Source organism: Triplophysa rosa, linkage group LG3 (assembly GCF_024868665.1).
Source record: "Triplophysa rosa linkage group LG3, Trosa_1v2, whole genome shotgun sequence".
Lineage (NCBI taxonomy): Eukaryota > Metazoa > Chordata > Actinopteri > Cypriniformes > Nemacheilidae > Triplophysa > Triplophysa rosa.
Genome location: NC_079892.1, coordinates 3,960,924 through 3,972,974, shown reverse-complemented (window position 1 = coordinate 3,972,974; position 12,051 = coordinate 3,960,924). Strand labels below are relative to the sequence as shown.

The 12,051-nt window shown below is 38.1% G+C and overlaps 1 protein-coding gene across 1 annotated transcript; it reads left to right on the top strand.

The window, feature by feature from the left end:
* Nucleotides 1-1,247: 1,247 nt before the first annotated feature.
* On the top strand, nt 1,248-6,775 carry saal1 (serum amyloid A-like 1). The gene is made up of 13 exons (XM_057329917.1): nt 1,248-1,390; nt 1,874-2,070; nt 2,965-3,066; nt 3,165-3,248; nt 3,365-3,444; nt 3,635-3,694; nt 4,869-4,984; nt 5,083-5,242; nt 5,407-5,489; nt 5,762-5,926; nt 6,001-6,167; nt 6,346-6,438; nt 6,526-6,775. Exons 1-13 carry the CDS (start codon nt 1,381-1,383, stop codon nt 6,619-6,621), a joined length of 1,413 nt encoding a protein of 470 aa, XP_057185900.1. The 5' UTR covers nt 1,248-1,380; the 3' UTR covers nt 6,622-6,775.
* Nucleotides 6,776-12,051: the final 5,276 nt, after the last annotated feature.

Below are 12,051 nucleotides of genomic sequence, written 5' to 3'. Positions count from 1 at the left end.
GATCTATTATGCATATCACATTAGTTTTGTGCTATTTCTCTTTCTCTGTACCAGTTTGCTTAGTAATACTGTAGGTTCATGTGCCGTTTCCTTCAGAAAGTTCAGTAAAGAATCATCTTCCTGTTTTCTGTATGTGTGTTCTGACTGACGCCTCACATCGCACCCTAAATTTGGTCCTTTTCATTACACAGCAGTATGCTGAATTTATCGAGTTATTACCTGTCACAATGAAAGACAAGCAGAAGGGTGACATGCCATCAGACATTAAGTCAATTCAGGCGCTCCATTGTAAACTCTTCCTCTAGCAACAGCAAATATCATAATATAGTGATATTAAGTGAGCTGCCCAAGCCATCAAACAATCTTCAAGCTATCCAGTTGTTCAGGAGCCCCTCCAAAGGCAAACATCAGGTTTAGACGTGCATGCCAGGTAACACAATGTCTGCACGTTTATAGTGGCACTGCTGACTCAAATATTGTTGACTGTCTTGAAGAAACAGCTGTTCTTCAGAAAATGCCCTGGCGCATCCTTATGAAACAGGGCACACTGTTGGCAAAGGGAGGGAAGAGAACAGAGACGAGATAAACCAAAACTGCTTTAGTGCGTCAGGTTTCTGTTGACATTGCTTGTCAGCGAGGCTGTGTACACATATTAGACAAATCTGTAATGGACGTATTAATAAGAAGAATACCATTTGGCCAGTTATTAATTAATAAAGTCGTGTGTTTCAGATGAGAAATCTTTACATTTAGTATATCATCTATTCAAGTGAAGAAACTTTTTCAGTTATAATAAACGCCCGCCTGTGATTGGTCCATTTTGATTATTGGTGAGAAACGTAACAAGTACCACATGACGTAGTTTTCGACGTACTTCAACAATAAAACTGAGTAGCGGGATTTATCAAACAATTAAAATAAATATTCACACAAAACTATAACAAGAGTATTATTTTCCTGAACCCTGACATCTAGCGGCTCTCACTAAATCCTTGGTGTTTCGAGTCAGATCCGTGGGCGTGGCTTGTTGGTTTTGACTAAATCCGTGGTGTTTCAAGTCTTACGAAACCTTCACCCTAACCCACACCCTAACCTTACTCTAACCATCTAAACGACCTATGATTGTTAAAATTGCCACAAAAAAAAAACACTGTGATAAAGTCAGACTCGAAACACCAAGGATTTAGTGAGAGCCGACGTTCTAGCACCGCTCGTTTGCGCCCATTGGTCTAGAGGGACGCTCGTCATTCTTTCCCATCATGCTTTGTACGAAGAGGCGGAAGTTTTGCACTTTTTGTGAGTTTAACAAACCATGGACCTGCAAATGCGTGTTTCTCGTGTTTGATATTACAACGCGATTGAGTGTTGTTTAAGCTGTCAATGATAATGGGTAAGTCGCGTAATGTACGTTGTAATGCCACTTGTCTGATTCAGTAGATGTTTGCTTTCATGTTAAATCAATATTTGCAACGTTGTTTAACCAGCCTAATTGTGTAACGTTATATGAATAAAGTGGAAAAACTTGTCGAACCTTAAACCAGGTGAGATGCTATTGGATCGAATGCACTCATGCTTACGACGCGTGCTCTTGTCCTTCTGCAAAACATTGCATGCGTTATTTACAGTAAAATGCATCTTTCAGGGCTACAAGTTATTGAGGAAAATGTGACCTGGTAAATAATGCGTCAGGCAATAATGCTTAAACTTAATAAAATAGGAAAACATCAGTTTATCAATAATTGAATAACTGTACCAGTAGGCCTACAATATATCAATAATCGAATGTTTAAAGTGCATTTTATTATGTATACCGATGTATGCATGCATTTTTGTAATCATTTTACCTATATAATAATCATAATATCGTTATTAGAGCGGAATGAATGCTCCACCGAGGATGTGGATGGAGACAGGAGCGGATCGTCCGCCGCAGGTTCGCCGGAGATGGACCGCAACCCTTCTCCTCCTCCAGAGGAAGATGAACCCAAGGCCAGTGAGGAGGCAGATGCCATTGGGGAGACAGTGTACAGCAAACACTGGCTCTTCAGCACCCTGACCCGCCTTATTCAGGTATAAACAGAACAGAGGCAACATTTGAGAACTTTTGACCATATCCATCTTATATCAAATTATAAAGATGATTTGTTTTATAATTTTGTTTTTAGAAAAGCTTAAGATCAGTTTGATAATATTATTAGGTTGGGATTTTAGTTAGTAACTGTTTCAGAAGCCCAATCCTGCCTAAAAATAAATAAATACAAACATAAATCCATGAATAAATGTAAAAAAGCAAAAAGAAATAAATTAATACAGAAATGAATTTATGTAAAAATAAATAAAAAAATAGGTATTTAAACTTTTATTTTTTTATACATGTTTGTATTTTATACATTTATGTTCATATTTACAGTGAGGGAAATAATTATTTGATCCCCTGCTGATTTTGTAAGTTTGCCTGCTTACAAAGAAATGAAGGGTCTATAATTTTTATGGTGGGTTTATTTTAACTGATAGAGACAAAATATAAAATAAAAAAATCAGGGGAAAACATGTTATATAAAGGTTATAAATTGATTTGCATTTCAGTCAGTGAAATAAGTATTTTTTTTCTTGGGTCTTGCTTCAGACATAGCTGTGGAGCACAGAGCTGGTATACTATATATTATAAAGTAATGCATACTGTAGTGCTCTACGTATAAATATACTACAGTTTTTACTTAAGTTTATCTATTAAGTGTAGTTCATTATAGTGTATACTACAGAATACTGTCGTAAACTAAGTTTAGTAAGTGTAGTAACTAGTAAATACTAAAGTATACTACAGTGTTTTTTCATAATGGGTGTGTTTGAAACCTTTTAGCTGTTATTTATAATGTTAGCCAAAACGCACATCATTACCAGAAAAACATCACAGTGTATATTCTTGTAGCCCTGCTTCTATATCATGTTTATTCATTGCTTTAGATGGTGTCAGATGAAGAAGGTGAGCAGGGTGATGCTTCAGTGGTGTTGCCAGAAGAGCTGGAAGAAGACTTGTGTAAAGTGTGGGACATGGCTATGGATATGGTACGTTAAAACCATCAATGAAGGGGCAAGATATTTAAGGATGTTTGTTTTAACATTATGGAATGATCTTTGGCGTTTCCTTACATTCTTCTTTCCAGGATGTGTCTGCTTTTCTACAAGAGTTCAAGGCTCCAGACATTTTATTGGGTGTGATCGCAAAGTCGCATAATCCACGTCTCACTGTATGTCATTTCACCACGGGAACTGTATTACCTGCTTCTAGCCGGCTGAAATGTATATCACATTTCTATTTGCTTTACAAATGGCGTCATTTGATTACTCAAAGTTTCTCTTACAGGAAATCTGCGTTGGAATTCTGGGTAATATGGCTTGTTTCCATGAAACTTGTATATCTCTCAGCCAGAACTCTGACCTTGGGTATGAAACACTCAAACACACATTTTTTCTTTCTGTCCGTCAGCGCATTTCAAGCAGTGTCATGCAATGCCACATCCTGTAATTCCTCTTAAACTGTTCTTCTTAAGTCATATTTTATTTAGAAATATGCTCTTAAAGGGACAGTTCACCCAAAATAATGTATTTTGTGTATGTTCTCTGTATGTTTTAGTGCTGTATTACTGCTGCTGCTCGGTGACAATGATCCTCCGACCATATTAGAAACATGCAGGTCAGACCAAAATTCAATGCACATTTTACATTCTCTGAAAGCCATAGCAAATAGTATAGAATACCAAGAGGTGAAACTCTGGTGCTTTTTGTGAAACAGCCACTCGGTGGCGCGGCCGCCATTTTGGGGTGAAAATGCCAGCTGGACAAGAGCAAAAACAAAGAATAGCGCAATAGAAATATTCTCAAATGAAGTCATCAGTACATTTTATGACACCTACAGTAAATGTTGTATTCTCTTATATATGTTTTATGTTATCAGTTCTGGAATCAAACCATTTAGCCTACTTTATTGAGCTATTTTCATTTTATGCAACTTTACACATTTACTATTACTATTGTTAGTTAATATTACTCCACTTGGTCTGAAATTAATATAGTACGTTTTAGTCTGCTGGAACACACTACAAACATGATCTTTTAGAACCATGCTGAAAAAATAATAATTTAATGGATTTAATGGTATTAATGTTAAATCCAAAAACACATCTACAAAAAGGAATTTTATAATGGTTTTAATGGGAAGGGCTAATGGTTCATAATAGTAACCATTAGAATTTCTGTAATGGTTTCTATTGTTTTTTTTTAGCAAGGATGCATTGCTGAAAAAACAATTCTAATGGTTTCCAATACAATTATGAACCATTGGCTTTTTCCATTAAAATTTGGCAATTTGACTGATTAAAATGCTAATTTGTCCTATGGTGTTACAGCAAAAATGTATGAAAAAAACATAAATTAATAACATAAATATTAATCATATAAAATATAATATTAACAGTTTGTTTTCTAATTTTGATACACAGTAGGACACGATTTATTCACCCACTACCCATTTATTGTTCAACAATGCCAAGTTTTCTGAAGCATGTCATTCATTTGTTGGTATTAATAAAGTGTTTATCGCTAATACTTGATAACTCGCATGGTTTCTAGAGGGCAAAGGTTTTGTCATCGTGTATTTTCATCCTTCAGGTTGGATTACAGCTTTTTCTATTTTTTTTTAAACAAATCAGCTGATATTGCCATCACGTCAGCAAAAAGCTATTGGACTGCCGAGTCGCTTTTACTCCAAAATGGCAGAAACGCAGGGCTGCAACTGGGCTATTGAGTTTCGCCTCTTGGTATTCTGTACTCTTTGGCCATAGTGTGACATGCAGCCCTTGTTTCCTCAGGCTGCTGCTAACCTGTGTCTCTCAGCCCGCTGTCGCCTCTCTGTGGCTAAACCGGATACAGCAGCAACCAGCAGTGTGTTGCAGTTTCTGTTTCATAATGAGCAGTTCAACGAACGGTCAGTGGTGTTCATGACCCTATGCTGCCATTTGAAAGTCATGCGACTTCCTTGTCATGGTCCACTGCCTATTGGTGCCAATGTTTCTCTGCGTCTAGTGGATTTGCTGGTTAAGGTTGGGGAGCTGGTGGATAAGCTCTTTGATGAGGATGAGGAGCTGATGAAGAGTTGGGTGTCTGTGCCAAGTGAGAATGACCCAAATGAGGACGCGCAGCAGGACATCGCCTCTTCTCTGCTTGAGGCGGCAACCCACCTTAGGTCAGTTATTAAGTCAAGTGACCGTCTGTCTGTCACCCATACCTCTGTCTGCAGGTAGATTAAGAGACAAGCGTTCCTATTGGATCTGTGTGTGTGCGTTTGTGTGTGCGTGTGTGTGTGTGTGTGTGTGTGTGTGTGTGTGTGTGTGTGTGTGTGTGTGTTAGGTCAGAGAGTCCAGAGGGACTTGAAGTATATCTCCATTCACTCCAGCTTCTTACAACGGTAGAAGAGGGCATGCAGGCCCTGGGTGAGAAATTAATCCTCATTCAGACTATTTCTGTAATCCCATAAATGTATGTTTTTTTGTTCACCTAATCAATAAACTTATTAATAATTACACTAACAAATTATGTTCTTACTTTTCTTCTGAGTTTTAAATATCCAACCTGCATCAGCATTATTCAAGCATATTTATACTTTTCATGGACACTTTCATTGTGTAATCCTAGAAAGAGGCATGACCTGTAGAAATAGGTGTCTTTCTTAATGTTCGTTTCTATGTAATATTTGTTTTTTCAGTTGGAGGGTGTGGTCACGCCGTCTGGGGGTTTTTGTGCAAGGTTGTGTGTGAGGACTTATGCCAACCGGACGACCCGCCGCTCATTCTACAGGAGCAGAAACCTCTCCTCGCGCCAGCCCTCGCAGTGTTGTCTGCTTTACACTCCGGCCTGCATGCAGATATCAGTACGTAACACAAACTCAATGTATTTCGCTTGAATCTGTACTTTTGACGGCATATGGTGTGTCTGCTCTAACAGGTGCAGAATTAATAGGAAGTGTTCTTCGTGTTTTGCATTTCTATGCTGAGTACCGTCAAAGTCGGATGGGTGGAAATTCAGAATCGGAAGAAAAGGATGCACAGCTCAAGGCTTTAGTCGAAACCACAGCCGAGTTCCTTGCTGTCGTGCTTATGGAAATACCTGAGGTGAGATTTGCACTTCTGATGTTCACAAAATGTTAATTAACAAATGTAACAAAAGAGAATGTGCATTGGAGCGGCTTGTATATTTTTTTTGTATAGAGATCACAAAAGATGTAAATGACCAATCAGAATCAGTTTTGCTTTTACAAATGAAAACGTTAACCAGCCTTTTTTTCCTCAGGATCTCTTATCTTCTTTTGTCAAGGGAGGACATCTGACAGAGAAGAACTGTGTTTCTGCTGTCCGCGCTCTTTTACCGCAGCACAGTTCAGTGGTATGTTCTCTCTCTCTCTCTCTCTATCTCTCTCTCTCTCTCTCTCATGAGCGATCTCAGACAGTTCTTTGTCTTTCGACACTACAGGTGCAGCACCTGGTCTCTCGGTTGTCAGAGGTGGAACCTAAACTGGCAGATATGATTAAGAAGGATTTTTTAGTTTCATCCAATGCGTCAAGTTGAACTGGCCCAGACACACTTTTTGACGATAGATGTAACAAAAATGTTATTTATGGTAAACAGATATTTCCTTAATGAACTGTTTGTATCATCTATGTGTTTTTGACCTTTGATGTTTTTTAGTAAACTCTACATTTTTTTAGTAAACCTGTTTTGCATTGTGGTTGTATTTCCAAATAATCGTTTTCTTTTCATTTTATTATTCTACAGCATTTTCTTCCACTATGCTCCACACAAAATGTTCCCAATTACAAAATTAACTTAGCACCTGTGTTGGGTAAGTTACTATGAAAAGTAATTAATCACTAGTTACTAATTACATATTTAATAGTGTAATTAGATTTCTGTACAAATTGCTCTCTCCAAAAAGTATTGAATTACTTATTACTAATTACTTTCTATAGCCTACATCAACCTTGATTAGAATTGATTCAAGGATAGACATGAAACTGCTTATTTAATCCATTCAAATAAATAATAAACAACTACATAAATTACTCCTATTAACTGACCAAAGTATACAAATGTAAGAAGGATATATGCAAGCATGCATTTTAAAGTTCGACTCGTCATTTTCATGTCGTTTCCACTATTGAATATATTACACAGTTTTTAGTTCAATTACATCAGTAACTAATTAAATTACAGAAAAAAACAAGAGTAATCCCTTACTTTTCTTTTTCAAGGGAAAAGTAATTAAATTACAGTAACTAGTTACTCAACACTGCTTAGCAGTAAAGCTCTCTATGATCGTAAACGTGTGTTGACGTTTCTTTACGCATGCTCGGCTGTCTACTTTAGAACTTACTGACGTCGATGCTAGAAAGAGCATCAGGTGGCCCTCAAACACGCACCACGTCCAGCCTGTGATCGCCCCCCCCCCTCATTTGCTTTCCAAATGGCTTGTTTCTTCAGCACGGGGAGATGGAGAACCGCACGCGTCCTGTCGCGGCTGACGCCAGCAGGAATATAGCAGCTCTTTAATTAAGAGTTGGGATTGATATGCAGAGCGTGTTGCATTCTTATGGAAATGCGAAGTGTAGGAGGACCTGAGAGAGACACGGGCAGAAGCTCGGCTAGGCAGGGAGGGGGATCTCATTGAGGGTTGAATGGAAACAAGCAGACTAATTTTAGCCTTGTTTGCGTGATTTGGAACCACCGGCATGATTGTCTTTTTTCTAAATATCTAAGGTACCATTAAGGATCCTTCTGAAGAATGTCTGGAGTTCTGATAATGTCCTTTTTATGGAGTTTCAGATAAACATCAAGTTTCTTAATTGTTAAGTTTATGAAGGAACCACCAACAGTTCTTACAGGAGATAAGTTCTTTTGAGAATAAAAGAAAGAGTGGCCAAAGGTTCTTTAGATGGTTCTCCAAATAGTTTCTCAAAGATCTGTTCGTTTTTATAGTGTAAACGCAACATAGATTGCAACAACAAGTTGTCCTTTTTAAAGTCTCCTGCTTTCTGGGTTGTCTATGATAGACTACTTGATGTTCTGCACTAAAGATTTACTTTAAATTCAAGACTTTTGTTTGATGTGAGTGGCCGTTCATACCCCAGGGTGACTCATCCAGTCCACTGCTTATGTGAGTGAACGCTCACTCAATAGGAGTTGACGGAGGAAGGCTTGAGCCGGAGGTAAAATTGTTCATGTAGAAATTAAACCGTAAACACCGAAGAGCATCAGCTGTCCATCATCATCTCGCTGGTGTCCAGAAATTTTGACTCCGTAGTAGCGTAACCTTCATATAAATCCATTGGCATCTTTCCAATTGATCATCTCCGAGACGACTGGATCAGGTAGGAGCTCAACAATACACTTCATTAAACATGAATGAGGCTCTGCAGAGGTCTTTGGAGTAGCCGTAATCACATGACACACGTAACCACATGTCTGCATTGTGCTCTCTGGCACGTAGGTCTTGTACCCTCAGCTGTATGTATGGTCAAAGCTCATTAAGGCCTGTGTAGCCGCCTCTCATCAGAACATGCTGTTTATCTTTCCTGTCAACACTGGCACAATGAAACTTTCCTCTTTCACTTCCGACGCGCTTTCATTCTGCTCCCAGAATAAAGATGGTCTGTTCTGACCTTTGAGTTGACTAAAATAAAAAACAAAAATAACTTGTGCATTTAAATATTATATTTATTAGAAACAAAACTACATTTTGTTGTAGAACGGGGTTGATATTGATTGGTTGAGCCACGTTCGTGTTGCTGTTTGCGTTGCCTGGCAATAGGGCTGCATAACGATTAATCGCGACTAATCGTTTGCAGAATAAGTTTTTGTTTACATAATATATGTTGGTGTACTGCGTATGATAATTGTGTATATATAAATACACGTACATGCATGTACTGTATATAATTAAGAAATATGTAACTTTTGATATGTTTTATATTTATATATATAATTTGTATTATATATAAATATTAAATATATTTTTTCTTAAAATCATGCATCCATGTGTGTGTATTTATAAATGCATAATTATCACACACAGTACACCAACATATATTATGTAAACAAAAACTTTTATTCTGCAAACGATTAGTCGCGATTAATCGTTATGCAGCCCTACCTGGCAACCACAACATTGCTTGGCGGATGATTTTTATTGAATAAATATTACGTTATTGTCGTTGTGTGTTTGTTTTATGAAACGTTGCCAAGTATTAAAAAGCAGTTTTAGAAAATAAATGAGATTTCCAAATAGAAGGTTAAAAAAATCCTAGTTCCGAGTTCGAGCGCAGCACAACAACGCCCCTTACCTGTTCTATAATTCATTGATCCACCACTGCATCTGATTACTTCATTTACTGAGTCCCAAGCAAACAGCATACAAGTTTGGCCTATTATTTCTTTCATTTAAGGTTTCTGTTTGCCTGTAAACTTTTTTATATTGCGTCTGATGTGAGATAAGGAAAGAAGGCCCTATTAGAAGTATTCAGCCTCATTTTGATGTCAGCCCACCTGTGTGAACGGAAACAAGCTCCACGAACTTACAACCCCTTCAGCGTTTAAAATGTCAGAGTTGAGTGATTTCTCAGCCGGAATAAGCTGACTGCTGTTTAAATGGAGACGTTATATAAAGTCAATTTGCGGTTCTCGTATAGCTACGGTTTGTTTGCGGGTGTGTCTCTGTGTGTGTTCACGGCTTTTACATGTATGTGAATACGCTTGCCGGTGGCATATTGTGTTTGTTCTGAACTGTCAGAGAGCTCTTAAAATGCCTATTGTGTGTACATAACACGAATGAGACCTAGAATGAGTCGATCTTTAAACAAAAAAGCAAAAGATGTCACGAACGTGCACGTACGTGTATTTGTGCGTGTCAGAATGACTGACAATAGAAAAAGTACACTGTCAGTCAAACTTTTTTTCAAATAACATTCAATATTGTTTCTTTTTAAAAAATCGACTAATAAAACAACAGTGTATGTTTACAGCTGACTCGTAGTCATAAAGGTGTGTGCGTGTAATGTGCGCACACATTTATTATGTCATAAATATGTCATCACGGAGGCCTCGTGCTGCTATTGTTGTCACCGGACAGGCCTGCGCACCTCATTTATAATGCAGAGCTGTTGTTGGCATATAGAACAGATGCTGTACTTAAAGTTCTCGAAGCCGAACGGTTTCATTGCACATTTTCCGTGAAGAATAGTGTTATTCTGACATAAATCAATATAGCGACTGGATGTTTCTTTATATTATAGGCTGCATTTTCTGAAGAACACTATAAAGGAACTGTTTGTATGCATAGGATTGTAATCGGATGTCCTCATTTGCACTGTGAGATTGGTATCACAACAGATATTAGTGTGTGTAAATCCTCTGATTAAAATTAGCAGAACTGGGCCGGGTTATCAGTCAGGGGTCTGTCTAGGATGGGCATATTCTCTGTGCCACCTGCACGTGCACTTTACCTCGTCTTTAATTTCTCTCTTACACACCGTTCTTGTTCAGATAAGTGGATTGTGATGATCTCTTCAAGGATTTACAAACAACCCACAAACATGTACGCATGTAAGCAACCTTTTGCTTTGCTGCAATATACTGCCTACTTTTCAATTTTTACAATAAAACGCCATGAGGATCACCTCTAATAAAAGTTAAACTTCTTTATCATAATAGTCTTAAAACAGTTTTCATTTCCTTAGTTTGTTGCTTTAGATTTTTGGGTGAGTGATTTTTTTTCACGAGTGATATCACTCCGTTGTTCTAGAGCTCTGGTTGTGGTCGTCCATAATGAGATGAGTGTGTACCGTTCCCCATTAACTGTCCATTCCTGATGAGAGCCTCTTCAGAACATGGCACAGAAAGAACCAGAGCCTGCATAATGTAAGCCAAGCCTGCCTTTAATTAATACTGAGCTTTCTTTGTGCGGGGAGAGAGAGAGAGAGAGAGAGAGAGACTGACTCAAACCTTCTGCTTAAATATTTATTCCTGCGTAAATTCACTTTATCTGAGCAATGTAGATTCACAGATTTGGCTATCTTTAACACGGATCTCTCTTGACTGTATGTGCATAACTTTTACCAACAATTAAAAATGTGAGATAATTTCACCCCACTTGATCAGCGGTTCATATAGTTTCCATGTGTTTAGTCATGCAGCTTCTATGAAGAAACAGACACACACTCATTCCATTCACCTTAATGGTCACTCCAATGGATTCTTGTTATCTGAAAAGCATTTGTGAATATGGAAGACCTTCGGAGACATTGAGAAGCTTAATGTTGCAACATTTTGGTCAAAAGCTCTAGTTTCTGAATCTTCCTTTTTCTTCAAAATAAAAGTTAAGTGCATGCATAATGCTTGGGTTTTGCCAGACCGTTGTCAAAGCCAACAGATGACAAGTTCAAAGGCTCAGTAGACTGTCACATTACAACTATTATGACTGTATCTTTTCCAGATCCCTGGATCATGTGGCTTTGATCTCGTAGCCCTCTGCCCCGCCCCTTCCATAGGTTTTTCCTGTTGATGGCTGTTTGTTTACCTTCCGCCAGGTGGATTTTCTGAATGTTTCTAGTTTACACACTGCCCACACGCCTCAAACATTGACAGATATAAGACATCACAACATCTGGATATAAGAATAGTAAAGAGTTGATATAAAAATATTCTTTACCTGCTCATAGACAGACACATGACATCATTTGCATTATTCACCATTCCATAAATAGGCAAACTGAGTAAATCAGTGCTGGCTGAGATATAATGAAATCTTAAGAGTTCAAAATATACTCTTACGAGTGAGCCAACGGTGCCTCTTGAGCACATTTATTGTCATTCATATCTGACCCCTGGATGCGCCACAAAGCTCACGTGGCATTGAGGTGAGACAAAGAGACAGAAAACATCCTGCAGATTGACCTTCTATTCAAATCCGACAAATAATATCCACGGGCTGACTGTGGATGAAGT

Bases quoted from the DNA above. Each gene is read 5' to 3' on its own strand.
- saal1 (XM_057329917.1), top strand. The intron at 2,071-2,964 runs GTATAAACAGAA...TCATTGCTTTAG, and splicing joins CCCTGACCCGCCTTATTCAG to ATGGTGTCAGATGAAGAAGG. The intron at 6,168-6,345 runs GTGAGATTTGCA...TTTTTTCCTCAG, and splicing joins TGCTTATGGAAATACCTGAG to GATCTCTTATCTTCTTTTGT.